The sequence below is a fragment of the Streptopelia decaocto genome, assembly GCF_964273445.1.
Source record: "Streptopelia decaocto genome assembly, chromosome: 1".
NCBI classification, from domain to species: Eukaryota; Metazoa; Chordata; class Aves; order Columbiformes; family Columbidae; genus Streptopelia; species Streptopelia decaocto.
In genome coordinates this window covers 179460884-179482678 of record NC_138663.1, presented here as the reverse complement: position 1 = coordinate 179482678, position 21795 = coordinate 179460884, and the positions used below count along the sequence as shown (strand labels likewise).

General features: G+C 37.9%; 1 protein-coding gene across 5 annotated transcripts in view; it reads right to left on the bottom strand.

Annotated features, from left to right (window-relative positions):
* DGKH (diacylglycerol kinase eta) overlaps window positions 1-21795 on the bottom strand; it is a 172687-nt gene that overhangs the window by 33241 nt on the left and 117651 nt on the right. For all 5 annotated transcript variants that reach the window (XM_082053712.1, XM_082053713.1, XM_082053715.1 and 2 more), the window contains 13 exons: window positions 21164-21326; window positions 19272-19380; window positions 18830-18969; window positions 16437-16521; window positions 14828-14913; window positions 13285-13384; window positions 11734-12010; window positions 11140-11268; window positions 6663-6797; window positions 4951-5068; window positions 4089-4199; window positions 3840-3936; window positions 1316-1423 (listed from right to left, as the gene is read on the bottom strand). In XM_082053712.1, coding sequence (XP_081909838.1) covers window positions 1316-1423; window positions 3840-3936; window positions 4089-4199; window positions 4951-5068; window positions 6663-6797; window positions 11140-11268; window positions 11734-12010; window positions 13285-13384; window positions 14828-14913; window positions 16437-16521; window positions 18830-18969; window positions 19272-19380; window positions 21164-21326 — 1658 coding nt within the window. The remainder of the gene's footprint in view (window positions 1-1315; window positions 1424-3839; window positions 3937-4088; window positions 4200-4950; window positions 5069-6662; window positions 6798-11139; window positions 11269-11733; window positions 12011-13284; window positions 13385-14827; window positions 14914-16436; window positions 16522-18829; window positions 18970-19271; window positions 19381-21163; window positions 21327-21795) is intronic.

Below are 21795 nucleotides of genomic sequence, written 5' to 3'. Positions count from 1 at the left end.
TTTTGTCCTGATAAGCAGTACCAGCAGCACTTCAGATCACCACCACTTCTGATGATCAGTCACTCAAGACTACACTAAGGCAGTGAATTATGCTCCTGACTCCATCCAGAATAAATGTGTCACTTTGCTGGCACATCTGATCACCAGAAGGCTAAGAATATCAGCAAATTTTCTCCAAGACACACACACTTGCTTTGTACTGGTATGACAGCTAGGACAGATCTTCTCTCTCAGTGAGGCAGTCCAGGAAGAAAAATAAACTCCTGAGCAGGAGCTGAGCAGACGTTAGAGATGCTTTCAAGTTATGAATATGAACATGCAGTATATAAAAACTTCAGATATCCATAGCCAAATATAAACACAACTGCCATCCCCTGACAAACACAAAAAATAAGAACAAGACATTGAGGTAAGTTTAAATATTTTTTGTGACTTTTACATATGTGTATGTCTGTGTATATATATGTATAAGGAAAGGGTAATAACTCACAAGAAACTGCAAGCATTTTGGAAAAAAAAATCCTGGATTGTCTCCATTAAAATCACAAGCTAATTTGCAACTACAGTTTTAGGTGATCCAAACTTCATAGCCACTAAATCAGGACATGCAGAATTAGGATAATCTGCTAATAATTACAATAGTCACACTGTGTGTGAAGAGGATGGCAGCAGTAAGACTTCTCCAAGTTGTAAGATATTTAGGTATCCATGTAGCATAACATTTCTTAGGAGATGCCAGGAAGAGGGGGAAAAAAGATATCTTAAAATATTTTGGAAGCTCATTGAAAATAATATTTAAAAAACAGATTACCAGTCCCACTAAATTATCAGTCACTAAATGAATCATTCCTCATTTTCTGAATCATCATCCTTAAGTCCAAATCTGAAGAACAGGAGGAAAATTCAGGTATTAACCATGAGTGATTATCCTTGTCCACCTTGCTTATTGTTAGAATATAGCAAACAGAGGAATCTGTGCTTTGAGAAACCTTATTTACAGGTATTTGTAAAACAATATAGAGAGAAACTATTTGTGTATCATTTTTTATAAAATTAGTTTCTAAAAATACTGTCTCATAGAGCCAATAAAAATCATTATGTCTTATTATGAAGTGAACATGACAAAAGGCAATAGATAGTGGAAAAACAGAGCATATATTTTCAATTAAAAAAATAAACAAGACAATACAGCTTAACCTCCCTGAATAAGAGTTGCTATCCAAACTATATGCTACTACTATTAAATGCAAAGAGCACTTAATGGTATTTATTGCTGGTTTTGCCCAGAAGGTTACTTTTCTTTAATGTTACTCACATCATCTTCTTTGGTTCCACCCCAGAAATTAGTCCCACCAGCATAGCTGGGAATGTTTAGAACAGCTATGCCCTGCAGACTTGGAAGGGGGATGTACTGTCCGTCACACTGTAATGGATAAAAGCTCATTCAGTATATAAATAATGTGATAAAAGTAATCAGCCATTTTTAACACATGAAGCTTCAACAGAGCTGGCAGGGGAGGACAGAGTTGTTAATGGGTTTGACACAAGCCTATTCCACCCATGCTGTGAAGCAGCTCCAATACAAACCTCCATTTTCACATCCCTTATTGTGAAATTTCTCCTGCACTTAAACCATGTTCTGTCTATCAAGGATTAAAAATCTTTTTGCAATGAAAAAAGCTACCTCCCTGAGTGTACACAGTAAGATCACCATGGACATTACAAAAAGCTTCATTTACCCATTCAATGACTAGTTTTCCGTCATATATTGGCACTCCTGAAATTGCAATACACTCATCATTTAGGTAAATCCATTGGGGGGGGGTGGGAGTGGCGAAATTAAAAAAAAATCAAAGACTATTTCTAGCATAGCCACAAAGACGTAGTTAAATGTAAGTGTTGTATGCTTGGCTTCCTGTAAAAATAACTTCACTCTCCTCCCAAAAGCACAAAGGTAAATCTAGGACTGACCCCACAGCTGTTATCCTGGTTGTTACTCTGTTGTTGATTTGCTCCTATGACCAACCGTTCAGTCCTTCTTTCTTTCCACTTCATCCTCCAAAACCCATATGCAACTCCCAAATCCTGCTCAACACGATCACGGGATGCTGTAGGTCAATCTCACCCTACTTATGGCCAAGAGTAGATTTACATAATCAGTGAACTTGCTCTTGACTTCCCACAGTACCACTGCCTGCACAGGCGAGCCCAATGATCTCAAACCGCTCCCCTGGGCTAACAGGCTTCAAGCCATCCTGCTTGAAGCAAGATGGAAATAAAAGGTCATAAATGCAGGCGTCACTCTGGGGATCATGAATTTGCAGGTGAAGCTGCCTTTGAAGAAGATTGCTAGATGACCGCTAGTTGCCAGTCCCACAGAAGGATCTTAAAATAATACAAATGAAATGGAAATCCTCAGGAAATAAGGACAAAATCGGTAGCAATTTTATCAGGAGGAGAAAGAGATGCGAAATCATTTCCAGAGTATGCTTAGTGCTCTTTTTATGATTTAATCTCAGCAATAAGACAGAATTTAACATTTTAATAAAAATGTGACAGTATCCAAAATATGCTGTGATATTAATAGATGCTGCACAACCACTTCTATTATAGCAGAGGTCTGCCTCCAGTTCCTGAAATTGATATTTTTAATTTTCCAATACTTTGGACCTCATCACACGTTTTAGCATAAGGCTAATGCTATGCAAGGCAATTTCTACTTCCTGGTTTATTTCTAGAAATATTAAAAAATAATTATAGAAAGGTCAGATTTGAATGCTTTATTGAATCTTATTTGAATCTTAGTGAAAAGATCCTTAAATTAGAATTCTATCTGCAGCATACATAATGTTCTTTCCTGTCATTATATTTGCTAACTACTGCATAATTCTTTGATAATTACTCAATCCTTAGATAACAGCAATCTGCTGCTGCCAGAGAAAATCCTCCTAGATCTCAGAGGAGTGAGAAAGAGTTCCAGTAACTTGAAATTATTCTTTCAACTTAAAAAGCTATCTTCACATAAATATCATGAACTTCCATATGAAATACTTAGGATGACATAAAAAGAGAAATATGTTCTCTGTCAAAATCCAGCCTAGATTCTCCTTGGGTGAAAATAACTGTAACTATCCCATGGCTTTTTTTTTGCATTTGGTAATCATTTAGAGCACCTTCAAGTTCCCAGTATCATGAAGAAAACTTAGATTAAATGGCAGAACTTAAAAGACAAAACCCACTATGCTTAGATCATTTACACTGCATTTGTTCTTGCTGTGATAAAATCTTGGTTTTTTTGTGTGAATGTCTCAAACACCTACTAAAGAACGTCTCTACGGGTGTAGCTGGGCTTCTTGTGGTGCACTTTCAGAATCTCCTCTCTTCTGTCAGGAATTTTTGACTGAGATTACCTGTGTGTTTTCCCTATATGTGTAATCAAGTTTTCAGATAGTTTAAAGTTAACCTGAAGGATTAAGACTCCTTATCTCTTTCCTTCTGTTTAGTGTATATTTGTTTCTGCTGTCTTTAAAACCTGTTTTCCCCCTTGATGCAGTGAACATCAAGAAACATATCCTACCTAAATGTTTTTTGTTTTTTTAAACCCAGTAATTACAAGAAACATTATACTGGCTATTTTGGGATATTTAAGTACTGACATTTTACTCGAAAAAATAAAACCCACCTGGGGAACCACTTCTTACATAGCACATTTTAAAACAGTGCCTTTGAGATCAGCTTGGGTTGACACAATAACTCTGAAAGGTTTCAAGAGGAAGCCCAAATTCTTCACTACACATTGTAGAAGAAAGCAACTAATTCTGCCCATAAATGAAATTTACCTCAAGTTGAACTTTTTGTTCTAAGTTCTTGTAAGTCCTCTGCAGTAGCTCTTTTGTGCCAAGAACTCCATACCACATCATGTTTTTTGTCCGACTTCTGAAAACAAGCAAAACAAGATTCACATGTTGAAATTCAGACATTATTACGCCTTGCATTGGTAGGATGAGAAAAAGTTAAGAAATTCAAATAGAGGTAAGGAAAATAAAATAATTGAAAGGTCTTGGCTTTGTTGCTGACAATTATATTACCTGCACTTTTCAGGGTGCTCTTCTCTTTTGTTATTAAATTCTAGTGAAATTTTTGCATCTAACCCAATTCCAAAGTAGTTGTTCATGACACATTTTTCTGAATACCCCTCCCTGTTAGAAGAAAAGAGATAATTAGGTGTACAGTTGGACAGCACATGGACACACAGAGCTTTGACCAAGATTGCGGCTGGTGTCAGAACAGACACCTCAACCAAGAGATGTCAAGAGATGTTTCCTCTGAGTCTCTCTGAGGAAACCCAACAGCAGTCGAAGAAACTGCTTTAATCTTTACGGGGACACTCTTCTTCCTCCACTATGAAGTGCCCAGAACTGCTTCAACATCTTGCTGGCAGCTGAGGTTGCGTTCAGACCAGCGGTTTGGGCAGGAAAAGCCAGCTCTGAAGGACTGCTGTCCTCCTCCTCTCAGAGCCACTGGGCAATGGGCAAGTGAGCAAATGTCTCCTAAATTTGAGAAGAAACTTCTTCTCAGTGAGGGTGCCAGAGCACTGGAACAGGCTGCTCAGGGAGGTTGTGGAGTCTCCTTCTCTGCAGACATTCAAAACCTGCCTGGACGCCTTCCTGTGTAACCTCATCTGGGTGTTCCTGCTCCGGCAGGGGGATTGGACTGGATGATCTTTCGAGGTCCCTTCCAATCCCTGACATTCTGTGATTCTGTGATTCTGTGAATTCTGCACTACTCATAACTTAAATGGCACAATCCAGCCTGTTTTCAGAACCTGAGGTCTACTGCCAAATGACAGCAAAACAGAAACTCATAATGGAAACAAAACAAAACAAAAAAAAATTTAAAAAAGCAAACTAAAGCAAAACAGTGGATTTGGGAAAAAAAATAGTTTCTTACAGTGAATCCGGATCCGGGTCAATAAATGGCGTAGCACCAAATGGATCAATGTTTGCTAGCAACATTTTGCTAATAATTGAACTTCCTGCAATAGAAGCAGCGAGACCAGCCCTCAAGCCTGATTTAAAAGAAAAACAAACAAACAAATTTGTATTTGATAAACAGAGAAATGTATTGTCATAATATAAGCCACATACTGAGAGACACAATATTAAATCTGTACAGGGAATGATTATGATTCTATCTCAGTTTTCCTCTATATCGTTTATCTTTCCAGGTCTCTGACTCTCTTGAGCAGAAAGGTGCTTAATACCACCATTGAGAAATTAAAAAAAAAAATGAAAGAAAATTCAGGATTTCAGGCCAACACTCACTGGCTGGCATAGTAACCAAATGGGTGACGTAACATCCAAAAAGATTACTGGAACTTTTTATTTAGTTTAATCTTCCTATCCAAACTGTCCATGATTTTCCTTTGGTCCTTTCTAAGGAATACCCTCACCATTTTTACAACTGGAAGAGTCATAGTTTAACTTAGTTTGTGGAAAGATCACAGCCCTGCCATGCCTACCTTGACTAATAGCAAAACCACTCTACAAAACGCTGTGGAACACATGTAAACAAATAAAGTACTTTCTAAAAGCTTTCATTTAAATTGACCTAAAGAAAAATATAAGCTCAGTTCGATTATGTTTTAGCTAAACTAATGAAGTTAATTAAAACAGTGGTTTACTGGTGCCTCCTAGTACTAATTGCATTTTGATAAAAGCTGATTTTTTTCAATTGTTTTTACTGCACAGCAGCTTTCTGTAGTTTCAGTTCTCCATTTGCTAAGATGTGTCTACAGACTCTTCTTACTCAGATGTTTGAACCTTACATGGCTCTGTCCCTCAGCCCCTCCATAGCCTCCACTGATTAGGATCAATGATAGAACGGGGGCACCAGTGGGTGAAAACTTGGACACGAGCTGGCAGTATGTGCATGCAGCCCAGAATGCCAGCTGTATCCTGGGCTGCATCAAAAGGAGTGTGACCAGCAGGTTGAGGGAGGTGTTTCTGCCCCTCTGCTCTGCTCTGGTGAGACCCCACCTGGAGTCCTGTGTCCAGCTCTGGAGCCTCAGTACAGGAAAGACACGGACCTGTTGGAGAGGGGCCAGAGGAAGGACATGAAAATAGTCAGAGGGCTGGAACAGCTCTGCTGTGAGGACAGACTGAGAGAGTTGGGGTTGTTCAGCCTGGAGAAGGTGCCAGGGAGACCTTACTGCAGCCTTTCAAAATATTAAGTGGGAAGTTGTGGATGCCCCATCACAGGAAGTGTACAAGGTCAGGTTGGATGCAGCTGTGAGCAACCTGATCTAGTGGTAGGTGTCCCTGCCCAAGTCTGGGATGTTAGACTAGATGATTTTTACATGTCCCTTCCAACTCAAACCACTCTGTGATTCCATGAATCTAAGATCCTGAATTTCATTTTTCATCCTCCAGAATAGAGGAGGATGCTACAATCTGCTACATTTGGTGGTGTGCCACATGATCAGGAATCTTCTACATTCTTCTGCATTTCCTACAACACAAAGATGTGTAGATGTGTATGTCAGTTCAAAGAAATTCAGCGCTCCTGGCATGAAGTCAAAATTGCTACTTGACAGCAAGCAGGGGAAAAAGAGGCAAAATTAAAGTTGCGTAAGGAACAGTAGATTTCAACATCATAATTACCTGGGCAGATAATCCTAGTGTTAAGTACTGGGAGGTTTTCTTTGCTTGCAGCCAAAGCTGGAGCAGAGAAAGAGCCTGTTTGAGAATGGATACCTCGGCTTGTACGTCGATCTGGAGATCGTGGTGCAGTTTTAGCTGTGCAGAAGTAAAGTAATAGCACTAATTAGACCTAATGTGACATTATGAAATACAAAGCTTTTATAGCCCTGACAATATTTCAAAAACATTAATTTAATCTGTTACCATTCCATGACAAACGTCCCTCCCCCTCACACCATAGTTTTTCTTCTAAATGCAGGGAAGAAAATTCAGAAACAGGTGAAATGACAAGCACAAATTAAAATGAATAAGTGTGCATGGCATTCAGTATGAGGAGTTTCAAACTTATGGTTCAAGCTACTAGGAAAAACTACCTTATATCCAGCTTCAAATGCAATAGTAATCAATGCTGTAGTAAACTTCTGAAAAGCATGTTAATGAAGTAATACGAATTTAAACTTAAATTCAATCTATATTTACTTATAAATATATATATTTTACAGTAGATTATTATTTACAACAATTTTAACATAGATAGCTACTCTAACCCACAGACAATGGAAATACCTGATCAACAACCACACTAATTGCTTCAAGCAGCTAGAATGGCCCCCCTGCCTGCATCAGGTTTCTGAAAACATCTGACAAAACTCTGGCATCTTTATCTACATCCAAATTGAAAACTGCAAGGGAAGGGAAAAAGCCATGTTTGGACATACTTGCCTTCTGCAGTTCAGAGAGATTCTGGGGGACATCAGTTTCCCAGAAGAAACCCAGCAATTCCCAAAATAACTGAAATAACTTGTTTGCTAAAATTCTCCAGAAGATGGATCAATAAAACCTCATGACAGATAGCAAGGTGTGGTAGCTGATGTAATTGCTATCCCTGGGGCTGCGTATGGAGGTGACGAAGAAGGACGGGCTTTGCAGAGGGCTGACCTCAGGTGCTGCAATTTACTTTCCTGGCAGAACTTGTTTCATGCAGACTGAGAGAATGAGCTGGTCCTTGCTTTAGCCTGGGGAAGTTAATCTTCGTGAAATTCAGCCCTGTCAGACGTAGCCAGAAATGGGTGCCCCAGGGAAGAAAGTTTGTGTATTAGCAAATGCTTTGCTATAGCACTTCCATGTGTATGTAGAAAGCTTTTGCACACCAGATGACCAGAGACAGAGTTTTCTTGGCTACCTCTGCTCACAAATTATCTCACACGTTTAAACTACTTCAGCTTAGGACAATTTCAACTTTGACCACCTGAAGAAGCTCAAAACAAAAACGTAAATTATTTCAAAGTGATCTGATGTATTCCTCTCAAAACGCGAAAACTAATTCAGCAAAAATAGAATGATTAGGACCAGCACCAAGAAAGCAGGAGAAAAACACCACCACGAATGTGGTGGGGCAGAAAAAAATATCCCTTTTTTAGTAGCAGGAGGTGACAGATCAGTTCATCCCAATCATGATAACTCAGCCTGAGAGTAACATGGCTATACTGTGCAAAGCCATTAATGGAAAGAAAATGTGGAGTGGGAAAATCTAGAGACAAAGGTAATAACAAGAACCAGGGTTTAGAAATAGTGTTCAAATCAATTCAGGCCAGGATTTGGGCATTTACTTTTTTTTTTTTTTTTTTTTTAATGATGATAACCTAGCAAGGAACAGTCAACAAAATGGCAAATTCTTCACCCTTTTGTATCCCAGGAATAAGATTACACACCCTTCTGGATGACTTGCTTAAGGCAAACACAAATTATTAGATGCAAGACAGGGCTAAGTGGGTGAAATTTTCTGGACTGTTTTATATAAAAGATTTAACAGCTGTATAACAGTCTTAGCAGTTGTCACAGAATTATGACAACCATACAACACAATCACTTGTATCTGTGCACAATAAAACACTGTAATAGTGTTAAAACATGAGAAGGAATAAAAACCACAAGTGATATCTAGCAAGAGTTATTAAATATTTAGAGGAAAGTAATTAACATATGGAAAAATATTATCTTCACAAAATGACCAGGAAGGTCCTCGGAGGGTAAAATATAATATTCAGTACAAAATTAACATTCATTTTTCATAATACTACTGAAAAGTTCACAATGCTATTCACACAGTCTGTTCTCTCTGTACTTGGGAAGAAGGCAGTTACATTAAATAGGAAAATCAACAGAACAGCTGCTCTTTATTTGACAGATGAGACTCGTGGGGATAACCGCAATAAAGATAAACTTTTGCTGTTCATGCTCTGATAAAAACAACAGAGCCCTAATGAGTAAAACTGGTGTTTCATTGCAGATAATTGAATTCATGTTTCATGCTTTTTCCCTAAACACCTATCCACTGACAGCTTTAATGTGCACTCTATTTCACACATATCAGATGTATGAAGAATCATACAGCTCCGGAATAAATGCAGAAATTGTATTACCAAGAAATAAGGGGGTTTTATATATTTATAAATATGAGTATACATATGTGTATATTTTATTATATATTTATGGCAGTAGGATTGGGTCGTCTGTAGGACTGGCATCTTCTGTGAGCTACTACTGAAAATGAGCAATACGCATCAACTCCTATAATGAAGGTAAAAGGAGAGGGGCCAAAGAAGAGACAATCATTGATAAAAATCTGAAATCCATTCCTGGAGAAAAGGAAATGTGAGATTCTAAATTAACAGAAGACCCAAGAAACTAAAGACGTATTTCTAGGGTAGGAGCTACCCACACAGGCATGAGCTTCAGAGCAGAGCCTCAGGAGGACATAATCTCTGGAAGATCTTGGTGTGGGTTAGGGTAATAGAAGGAGATGCAAATCCCAAACAAATTTTCCGACAACTGCTTTTGCCACAGGAAGTTCCTTGCTAAATATCTAGAATACGGCTTTTGCTGTCCACCGGCTACCACTATTTCTCCGTGACCTGCAGTTTATCTCAAGACCTCACCTGCAGTGCGTCACTGTCCAGTTTGGTAACATGGCAAGGACTGGAACTTCCACCTATAGTAAGAAGCAGCTTTCCTAATGTTACTATGCAGCTTGAGACTCCTGAATAACCCTGACATGTGAACTATCACTCAGCACCAAAGGCAGCGTTGATGTTAGCGATGGGAAATACCCAAACACAGACCTCTGCCTGGATTGGCTTGATGACAAAACCAAGCAAGGGAGGATGTAAGTGAGGATCCCATTTAGACAAATCATCCTTCCTTCTTCTACTGCAGCCACTCACTGGCAGATTTCATAAAGGACACAAAAAGGAGAGATTTCACCCTATCATTTGAATGTGGGAATTAGTACCGCGCTATTTCAGGAGATGACTACGCTCTAAATATCATTTTATGCATAGTGACTGAACACTGAATAGACAAAAAGAATGCTACCTACCAATAAGCTGGTCTAAACTAAGATCACTCTATATTCTAATTGCTTTGTACAATTATTGATACAAATCATACAACTGATCGTTGATACAAATAATACAACTGGGTTCTTTATATCGCATTTTAAAACCCAGCATGGGCTACCCACACACAAATGCTATTGCCTTTTTTGTGGAGGGCAACCTGCGGAGCCCAACAGTGAGGACAGAACAAGGGTCCCACAGGAAAGCAGAAGCATTCAAACAGCAGCAGCTGATAAAAGTCAATCCGACCAAGGACAGAGCAGGTAGGGGGCTCTTCAACTTGGAAAGCAAGAGCACCTTGGTATAGTGGCTTGCTATAAGGCAGCTGATAGCTGCAAGGAACCAGCTGGACTAGTGACCTGTATGTGGAAAAACAATGCAAGAAATTTTTCAAGGGAAGAAGCTCTAGGATACTGAAGACTCTGGTTCAAATTTCTGCTCTGGATTAGACAAATAGAGGAGGTGACCTTAGTACTGCCACGTCTCAGGAGACTTCCATGCTCCAGTTTCTCTTACATTCTTTCCTGCTTTACACCATTCCACTTAATATAAAAGACTTAAATTTCATTCTCTTCGTTCCACTAATTGTCTTAAGGTAAGTTCCCAGCTGAGACATCAGAGTTTCATTGTCAACACAATGAATAAATATGCCTGTTTCACACAATTTGAAATGACTGATAGAAATTCCTGTAATGTACCTTAAAACACCTACGACTGAGACATGCTATTGCCACCGTTACGCAGGCTCTGGTCCTTGCTCAGGTTCAGGTAGGAAGGTGAATGTAACCACTGGATTAAACGCAAGAACTTCTCCCCGCAACAAATACCTTCTCAGCTTTGTAAATCCATTCTAAAAGACGGTTAATCTCATCTCCTGCATTTTTCCTTCATCTTCTATTTATCCAAAACTCTTAAAATTTATGACTAGTTTCCAGTGAAACAACATGCTAGTATTTTTAATTATGGAGCGAACTATGCTCCATAACACAACTATAAGGAGACAGCATAATTTAAGATTATTGTACTCCTAATTTACTCACTTGAAGGGGACTCAAGTTCCTTTGTATCTTCCTCTTTTTCCTCTTCTTTGGATTCATCCAATTCTTTGCTATATTCTAGTGGGGACTGGTTCACTTGTTCTTCACTATGAGCATTCTGCTCATCCACAACTGCTTATTAAAAATAACCAAACAAAACCAAACCAGAACATTTCAAGATATTAAAACAAAATCTGCATAAAAGGTAAATTAGCTTTTTTATTTTTTTCCTGTAGCTTTAAGTTTAAAAATATTAGCAAAAGATTTCTATTGTCAATTCAGTGAAAGAGAGTCTAGCGATCTTTTGCCCATTGGTAACAATTTGCTACCAGAAACTTTAGTTTTGTGGAGGATAATAGTTACAAAAGAAACACACACATGCACACATACGTGCATACATATGTATGCATATATGCAGACAATCATCAACACCCAAATATGCTGCATGTCTTTTCCTTGCAGCTTGTAAAAAGCACATTATTTTATCTATGTAAAAATGTAGAAATCAAGCTTTAATAATGAAAATTTACGGCAGTGAAGAAAAAAAACCTGCATCGTTATTCTATCAGTAAAGATCAAAATGTTGCTGATGTGCACCTTTTTCTGCTTGTTCAATGATCTGCCTCACCGCCTTCTTCAAGCTGTTTGCCCGGAGCATTAACTGTTCCCTCGGTTTGAAGAGTTTCTGGGTGGAAGACTTTGAGACACACTCTGCTAATTGCTCTTTACTTTCAGACAGGGATTCTTCACTTGAAAACTCCTCTGCTTCTTCTTCCACAATGGGGGGAGTGATGCCTGGGAGAATGGGAGCAGCCTGGGCTTCTGTGTGAAGAGCCTGGAGCAGTAGGTCTAGCTTCTCATTTAACTCAGTGCACTAAGACAAAGTGAAAAAGAACATACACACACACACACACAAAAACCCCAGTGACCGTGTGAGCATTTAATGAAATTAAGTATCAGATTATAGGGAGGAATCTAATTTCTCTATGCAGTAGGATTTAAAATTGTCTGTGTCTAATTGTTTATGTAAGATCCAAACCCAGGTTCAACACTTTGGAATATCATGAGTAGGCCTGCATTGTTTTTTGCAGACAGATCCTGTGACACCCAATGAGATGAGAGCAATCATAACAAAAAAACCCTCTACCCTCACACAAAAATAACACACTGTGCTAATCTCAGCCTGCCACGGAAGCAGGGTACGGATTAGATCTTACTCCTCTACCGATGGCCAGCAGCACAGAAAGAACCATGACAGATTTGCCCCTACCATGCATTTTAAGAAATTATGGGTGCTCAGTACCCCAATTTGCAGAGATAACCTACAGCCTAGTTGTTCGACTGAAATCACATAGTGGTTTTGGGCTTGCTTTTTGCAACACAGCTGGACATTTAAGCAAGTGAGCTGTCACAGAGCAAAGAGGCTCAAGCCAGAACTAACCACTGTCAAATACCTCTACCCTTGACTGAGCAGTTGCTCTCTAGGTACACTGGAAGAGAGGTGATTTTCTGTCCTTAAGGGAAAGGAAAACAACACTGTTTGGCCCTGGAACAGTAAAAAAGAAAATTCATTTTCTAAAATGTGCACTGAATAAAAATGTGAACCAGGAACTGCCATTTAGCAAGTACATTTCCTGACTCTGGGATTGTTAATGAAGTTTTTTCTTCTTTTCTTTTCAGCTCACGTAAATTTTGTGCCTCATACCAGATTCTTCTGGGGCTTTTCAGTGCTTTTGCAATAAGACCTCTACAATTTACAGCTTAAACCATTATTTTCAACACTGTAATCTCTCTTCCCTTTATTCTCCCAGCATATTCTCTTCTTCATTATCCCATTGTTTTCCTGTAGCTCACTTAATCCCTTTCAGAGAAAAGTGTAACTCCTAATGCAAAATTTATCTCTATGTACATTACCATGTACTTTATCCTTTCTGAAGGAAAAAGAAAATGTAAACAGAGTTTATAGAGATCTTATAGTTTAAAGATAGTTTGGAAATAACTGTTCTGTGCACTATGAAGAGAAGATTTTTGAAGTCACTGGTTGAAATGGAAGCCAAACTGGGCATCCTGGAGAGGTTTAAAAATTACACACCTATAAGCTGTAACACAAAAACACAACTGTAAACCAGAAAATAGTCATTGTCTTACTTTAATGGCCATGGTATCAGCTTCCTCTGCATTTTCCATAGGTTTTTCATAAGTCTTCCCTATTTTGGCAACGAAGTCTTTTACAGTTTCACATAATATTCTTCAAATAAAAACAGGAGAGGGGAGAAACCAAATGAAATTAAGTAGATATGTTCTGCATACTAAATTCTTATGGCAATTGGTTTATGTGCATATTGCAATACACTGTTCTTGTTGGAAACTGAACTCTGATCAGACTTGCAAAGCAGATGATACTCTTTTCTATAGCTTGCCAAATTCAGGCAATAAGCTTTGAAACAAAAACCCTTTCCCCCTTCTTATTCCAGCCTTTGCACACATTGTATCTAAGTCTCCTATTTCTAAGAAATGAAATAAACACAACTAATTTTATTCATTCCCTTGCTTGCACACCTTCCAGACCAGAGTTGTTAGCAAACTTGCCTTCACTTTGTTAACTTCAAACAGAGTTTTAAAAGCTCCTGTGGGAAGATGAGGTCTAGAAACCATGGTGAAAATCTACTGACTTTAATGGAGCACATCTTAGACGAAAGCATCTGGCCACACACGTGCCATCGCGCTGCCCTCGCTTTCGAACCAGAGCTCACTACAGAGGCTGCAATGAATTTTCATTGTGTAAATCAGAGAAAGACTTGGATCTTTTTGCCTGCACTGTAGACAGACAGCAAACTCACTAACGAGGTGTGGATAATTGCTTAGTACTGTCCATTTGGTTGGAAGTTATTTGACAGAAACGAAATAGATTTAACAAGACACAGACACAATGTTGAATTTGGAGTTACAGTAATATCCTGCAGTTTAATTTTCAACATGTACAATCAATGTATACTTAAAAATGAAATCTTATTAACTTGGTTCTAGCAGAAAAAAAAAGAGACGTGATATTCAGAAGTATTTTTGAAGATACTGTCACTGGTCTTTTGCATATCCCAAAATATAGAAGTTTATTCACAGAGAAGATACACATAGAATACTTCTTATTTCAGATGATGTCCAAGATTTGACAAATAATTATATCTGATTTTTAAGTGTTTCAGTTTTGGGGAATATAAACCTGTTTTCTGAGGCCACTATTTATTGAATTGATATAAACAGAGCTATGACAAAGCTACCTAGCTGAAGTTCTGCTTCACATTGGTAAAGTTGTTTGTCCTCTTAACTATATGGATATGCATAATATAAACCAGAAAACAGTTAACATTAAGTAGATACCACATTTGCATTAGTAACAATAAATTTCATATTTAAGCTGCATACTGACTTGGAGTGATTTCAACCAACTTTATATTACTACGTGATTTTAAAATAATGTTGGTGTGTTTACAGTTAACATGTCCATTACAATGGCACCACATAGAAATTCTGCAGAAAAAACATCCTCTCCAAAACATATACATCAAGATAGATTAAGCCAGGCCAGCTGGGCCAGCCATAAGAAAATCAGGCTTACACAGAAGGTTATTATGGTTATGATGTTACACAGGGGATTTATGTCACACATCGTACATAAAACCCATCAACTCACTTGGCAGATGATATGACAACTGAGTGCTGATCAGAATTGAGAATTTTTGCAAGATGAGCAGCAACTGAGTCCTCATAAGCAGATATCTGAAAACAGAGAAAAAAAACCTTCAATTTCCATGCATTTCAGCAGTTCAACACCAAGTAGTAAGTTAAAATGCCTCCAAAAATAGCAAGATTTTCATTTCAGACCTAATACAAGGACAAGCGGCTGGCAATGCAGATTCTACCTGCATGCTGTATTTTATGTAGCAGATTTTTAATATTCAAAGTGCCACTGCATCTAAGAACTTGATACACAGTTCTTCTCCTCCTGTAGAGAAAACAGTAAGTTATTTCTAGGCTAAAAGTAGTCCATGAGGCAGAAAAAATTCTACCTTCTTTTTAGATTTATTGCAACCAAAATTATTATAATATAATATATTTTATTTCTAAAACAAGCACAGTTTCCATGAAACTTTTTAACAGTTTTGCAATATTAGAGAACATGTAGCCTTGGTCTGACATTGGAAACTGAGCTGTGTACAATGCAACCCCATTAAAATCTCAGCCAGTGGAGCCCCAGCCTCTTTGCTTCTCCATATCCAGCAAGCTGTCAAAGGTTACAACCTCTTTCCAAATTAAAACAGCCTGAGTCATTAAATTATTCAAGAACTTGCTGATTAATTATTGCTTCTCAAGTATTTTTGAGCTAAAGTTGATTTACATTAACTTTCTAAAGGAATATATTATTTTCTTATCTTCAGTCAGACTTTCCATGCCAATTAATTCGATTAAAGCATCTACCTCTGCCTCATCGGATAGTACAAGCACAAATCTAGTCTGAAAGACAGACTAAATTTTTCTTTGATGTCACTTATGCTTTTCAGCTCTCTGAAAAAAGAAGAATATTGGTTGGTATCACCTGATCTAACTTTTATAAATGGCAAAAAGCTTGCTTCTCTCTCTTTTTTTTTTCTCTCTCTTTCAGAATACAACCCTCTCCAAAATAGTAGGTTTTTTCAGTGCTTATTCCAAACTCAAGATAGCAAACATTTTGCTTTTACAGCTATTAAAGCATATTTTCATATAATTATATAATTACACTATAAATAATAGTATTATATAATAACACAATACTCTATCATTAGATATAATAATTATATTCTTATAAAACTAATTATATAAAATACAAGATTTTGTTATATAAGAATAAAATATGATATTATGTCCTTATACATAATATATAAGCTGTTTCAAAAGATGGACCCAATTTCGGGCAGTGTGTCATTTCAAATTGGTTCCATCTTTTTGAAACATCCTGTATATTTCATATAATATAGAAACTAATATATAAGAGATATTTATATAAAAATATATATTTCAGCAAGAAGTTTTTCTGACCACTCTGCTGAAGACTCCTTACCTTCATTCATTTTTGGCAAATAACACAGAACTGGAAACCCTGATTATTTGAGATACACACCATGAACAGACATTAACTCAGTTCAGCTAGCAGATCACAAAACATCTGTTTCTATTTTTCATGTGAGTGCTTCAATTATAAATATCATAATCCCAGAAGCTCACAGTTAAGTATATAAAGCAACAAAACAAAAGTAAAAGTTCACCTGGCATTCCTCTGACTCGTCTGCAGTCACTGGAAGAATAGAAGGCTTTGCTGGTAATTTCAGTTCATATGACATTATACTCCACCTAAAAGAAAAATAACAGCTTTAAGTTTCCAAATTATTAGTTTTATATTTTCTCCAACATACCAACAAAAAGAAAATTCAATGTCACACAACTGTTTAAGAGAAATAAAACAAAATAAAGCATCTGAATTTTGAATTTTAGCTAACTGAATATGGCTGAAATAATTGAGCCTAAAGATAATAATTGGTTTTATTGGTTTTTTGTTAGTGATTTGATGATGAGCCTTCTTTGTGAGCAAATTGTGGGACATTCAGTGCAGGCAACAAAGATTTTCTAGCAAAACACTGACAGTATAAAAGAATTTGTGCAAGCCAATTGCAGAAGTCAAAGGAAAATATATGCATTCCTATGGAAAAAGCTCCAAGGTGACATTAGCTTTTCATCTCAACTAGGGGAGGGAGGCATGAGAACCAAGCAAATGATGAAGTATCTTCATTGACATATATATATATATATATATTTTTTTTTTTCCTCTGGTAAAGGACAGTACTTGACAGCTTATACAGTATGAAACCACTAACAGCAACATCCTTCAAATCCTGCTGAAAAGAACAAGTAATCGCTGCAGGTGGCCTTGGAAGCAAGTTACAGAAACTAGAGCAAAAAAAATGACACTGAGGCCTTTTCAGTACATAAAAAGACAAACCTGATTTAATCTATGAATCTTTCAAAATACTCAGGCCAACAATTATTTCTAAGGATCAGTAACAAGCATTTCTCTATATCTGTAGAAAAGCTTAAAATAAAACAGGACTTGTTTCTGTATTTTATAAAAACCCCTAAAATAAAATCCTCTTTGATCACATTCAAGTGTTTGCACCTAGAACAAGAATAAAAAAACACTTGAGAAAAAGGAACAGAGTATGAAATACCCCTCTCAAAACCAGAGTGTTACACCTTCATTGGAATGACACAACCACCACCTCCTCTGACTTTTTCAAAATTGAGATTGCTCCCTTGCTTCATGGATGAAAACCACACAAAACCAGGAGTGGGAAGACCTCTTGGTTTTGACTAAGAAAATGCTTCCAACAGAAATGGTAGTGGATCAAGCCAAAGGTCCACATAGCCCAGCATCTTGTCCACAGCTGATGCCTCGGGAAATTATGTCAAGGGTGAAAGCACATGTTGAGAGCTCTCCCCACACCCAAGGACAGAGAGCTCAGGTGTTTCCTGAATAAAGATGCTCCCTTCAATGGTATTTATTAGTGCACATGGAGTCTGTAAAACTGTCCTAAATGGTTTTAAATCTATACAAGTTCTTAATGCTTACAACTTCTTTTAAGAGGCAGCTCTGCAGCTTCATCAGTTATGCAATAAACTGTCTCCTTTTGTTCAACCTGGGGAGGAATAACCCCAGGCACCAGTACAGTTTAGCAGTGGAGCTGCTGGAAAGCAGCTTTGCAGAGAAGGACTTGGGAGTTCTGGTCAACAAAAGGTTGACCATGAGTCAACAATGTGCCCTTGTGGCCAAGAAGGTCAATAGTATCCTGAGGTGCATTAAGCGTGCGACCAGCAGGCCGAGAGCAGTTCTCCTCCCCCCCTAGTCTGCCCTGGTGAGGTCACATCTGGAGCACTGTGTCCAGTTCTGGGCTCCCCAGTTTAAGAAGGACAAAGAATTACTGGAGGGAGTCCAGCAGAGGGCTACGAAGATGGCCAGGGGCCTGGAGCATCTTTCTGATGAGGAGAGAGTGAGAGAGCTGGGTCTGTTCAGCCTGGAGAAGGCTGAGAGGGCATCTCATCAGTGTTTATAAATATCTCAAGGCTGGGTGTCAAGAGGATGGGACCAGACTCCTTTCAGTGGTGCCCAACAATAGGATGAGGGGCAACAGGTACAGACTGAAGCACAGGAGGTTCCATCTGAATATGAGGAGAAATTTCTTTACTTTGAAGGTGCCAAAGCACTGAAACAGGCTGTCCAGAGAGTTTGTGGAGTCTCCTTCTCTGAAGACATGCAAGACCCCCCTGCACACATTCCTGTGTGATCTGCTCTGGTGAACCTGCTTTAGCAGGGTTGGACTGGATGATCTCCAGAGGTCCCTTCCAATTCCAACCATTCTGTGATTCTGCAGTCTGTGGAGAACACGCTTCCCAGTTTCACCAACCATTCTCCCCTCTGACTCTTCAGGTAAAAATGCCATTGAAGACATGTCCCCATTACTGTCTTGGCCACCCTCACAACTATGATCTGCACTCTAAAAACCAAAACTGAATGTTAAGTCTCTAGGATGGGTTTAGCCCATCAGAAACCCAGACAAATACAAATTTAATCTCATGGTAAATCACGTATATGCACATTTAGGTTTACCTGTCTAACATTTTCGTGCTGGCTCGTTCTAGTTTCTCCAAAATCTGAGGAAGTTGTGTATCATCATCACAGGATCCTCCCCAACCAAGGACACGAGCAAGGTCATTTCCAGTACCAAGGGGTAACACTCCTAACTGACACTGAAACACAATACAGGCACAAATCTACTATTGAAAAGTAGAAATAAAAAGCACAAACTATTACAAATGCTTGTTAGTTCGAGCAACAAATGCTAATTATACAGCGGGTGTTTGAAGCTTTTAAATCAAACTCTACCATCCCAATACAACTTGCCCTGTTTACACCAGTGAAAATTTTCATTGAACAGTAACTGTTGACTTTGGCCCACAGACAGATACATGACAAAGAACCAAGTCAAGGAAAAGTAAGCATACAAAAATTTAGTCAGTATAGTCAAGGAAAGTTAAGTATACACACTTGCCTGTTTGTGCAAGCTGAGCTTATCAATTTCTGACAAGACCCAACCCACGCTCCCATCTCCACCACACACGAGAATCCTGAAGTTGTCAAACTTCTGAAATAACCGCAAACTGCAGAGAAAACACAGCCTGTTAGAGCCGGTTACATCCATTAGCGAGAGAGCAGTTACATTCATTAGCAACCGTTACATGAAAATATGGTGCATGGCACCTTTATGGTGGTTGTTTCGTTGTTCTGGGGCATGTGGATACAACCAATTACTTAAAAAACCTATCTGCAGCCCATCAATTGCTGTATATCTCACTTATACTGACATTTCTGACAAATAACATGCCAAGTTTTACTTAAAAAAAGAATCCCTTGATATTGTTTTCAGGATTTTATTGATATTATTTTTAATATTTTATTAGTATTTTTCTAAACTTTTCTAAGCTATGAAATTGCCACTGCTCTATGCTTCCCATGTCAGCCAGAAGCACAAGGCACCAATGGGGAATTTTTCATTAGAAGAGATTAGGACACCACAACAGGATGTGCTCCACAACACGGGTGGGCTTTTGCCAGCATGTGACTAACCAAATGCAAGGATAGTTGGAGGCAATTACTACACATAAGGTGATCACGACAATATAACTCCATATAAATACTAGAATGTCACATTAGATCCTTAAAGCCATATTCTGCTTTCACTTTCTATGGCTCTTCCTCCTGTTCTCTGACTTTTAACAGCTAAAGGATACAACACTTGGGCATTGGAAAAAAGAAGGACAACAGAGACAGAACAGCAGAAAGGTGAGATACAGAGGAAAGGGGAATGAGATGTGAAGAAACAGCCAAGAGGTAAAAACAACAGGGATTTAAACTTAATAAAAAAAGTAAAACTGGAAAGTAGAAACTCTTAAAATAATAAAGATATTTGGTTTTAATGCATGTTATTTTCCAGAATATGTATAATCACAGAATTATTTATAAAAAACAATGTATTAAGTTCAAAAATTTTTGAGGCATTTGTATTTTTTCTAAAGAAAATAATGTCACTTGTATACGGTAGACAGATACCTATTCAGAACTAAAGATGCTGATTTTTAAGGAAAAAAATGTTGATACTAGTACAATTTCTCCTGCCCTGAGAAAAGATAGAAAACCTCTTAAAATTACATTCCCTCAAATAATTCAACTCAACTTTTCAGACCAACTAGAAAAAAGAAGGCATGAATTTGACCTTTATGAATGAGCAAGGATGCTTGGGTTGTGGCCACCACTACACACATTTCATCCCCATCTCTCCAACAATCAAGCCTTACATTTTGTAGAATGCCTGATGGTTTTAACTGTATTCTTGCTGCAAATATTGTGAGATACACATTTCCTTGACCATTTGCATATGTTGCCTACAACCATATTTTGAATGTAGTTTTCCGAAGATAAAAGTTTTAGTGTAGTCGTCCCTCAGCCACTGCAGACTCCTCCCCTGACATTTGTGTTCAGCATTCAAAAAGATACAGAGCACATTTAGACACTAGGTTTATTCCATAGCTATTCACAACAAAATTACAGAAAAATCTGAATTACACATATGAAATGGAAGACAAGCACCCAGGCCGTGATTTATAACGGTTTTGAACATTACCAGATGTCAAAACTAACCAGAAAAAATTTGGGCTGATGGGGTTTGGTTTTGAATTTTGAAGTGAGCTTTTCTAAAAAGAAAATATTATTCTGAAATCCCTTCACCCACCAGAATTCATCCTGAAATTGTGTTATCTGTTAGATTTTAATTAAGTAAAAGCAGATATTGGTGATAGAATCATAGCAACAAGGGACAACACAACACTCTACTTTGCACTAAATTTCCTTGCAGGAATGATGGCTCAAGATTTCCAAGGTCATTACCCTAAGTGAGGTCCTCCATTCATTAAATCGAACACCTGAGCTGGATTTAACGACTGTTTGAATCGACGAAGAAACTTTACTCCCTGATTGTCTCCACTCTTTGAGTTAACAAAAACTAAAAGAGGACTGGCACAGGATGGCGGGCATGTGGCTTTCCAGAAACCTGCGAACATAGTTAGAAAGAATGAAATAAATAAGGCTTTCTAATATGGACAACACAAAAAGAAATCATGGGAAAGAGGAAGAAAGAAATGAAGGACAAAAGCAGTACATTTTATCATGCATATAATGTAAATGCTAAACTGAATATTAGCCCTGCAAGGAAAAGATAATTGCTAAAGATTTTCCAGTTCATTTTTCTCTCTCTGGTATTTTCAGTACCTAGCTTTAGTAAAATCCTGAAGACAATAGCTTTATTGTTTTTCTGCAGTGAAAAAGATTAACCTTCTAGAATACTTCTCAAATCGTGTCTTCACAGATTATCACATAATTAAATATATGGTTCAATTACAAGTGTTTGGTATTTATTCTGCTTTTTCTTTAACCTTACTGGGCTGAACTGGATCATTCACATCTCTATGAACTTTCTAAGACTACTCACAGATTTTAAAAGTTACTGTACTCAGTTGCTC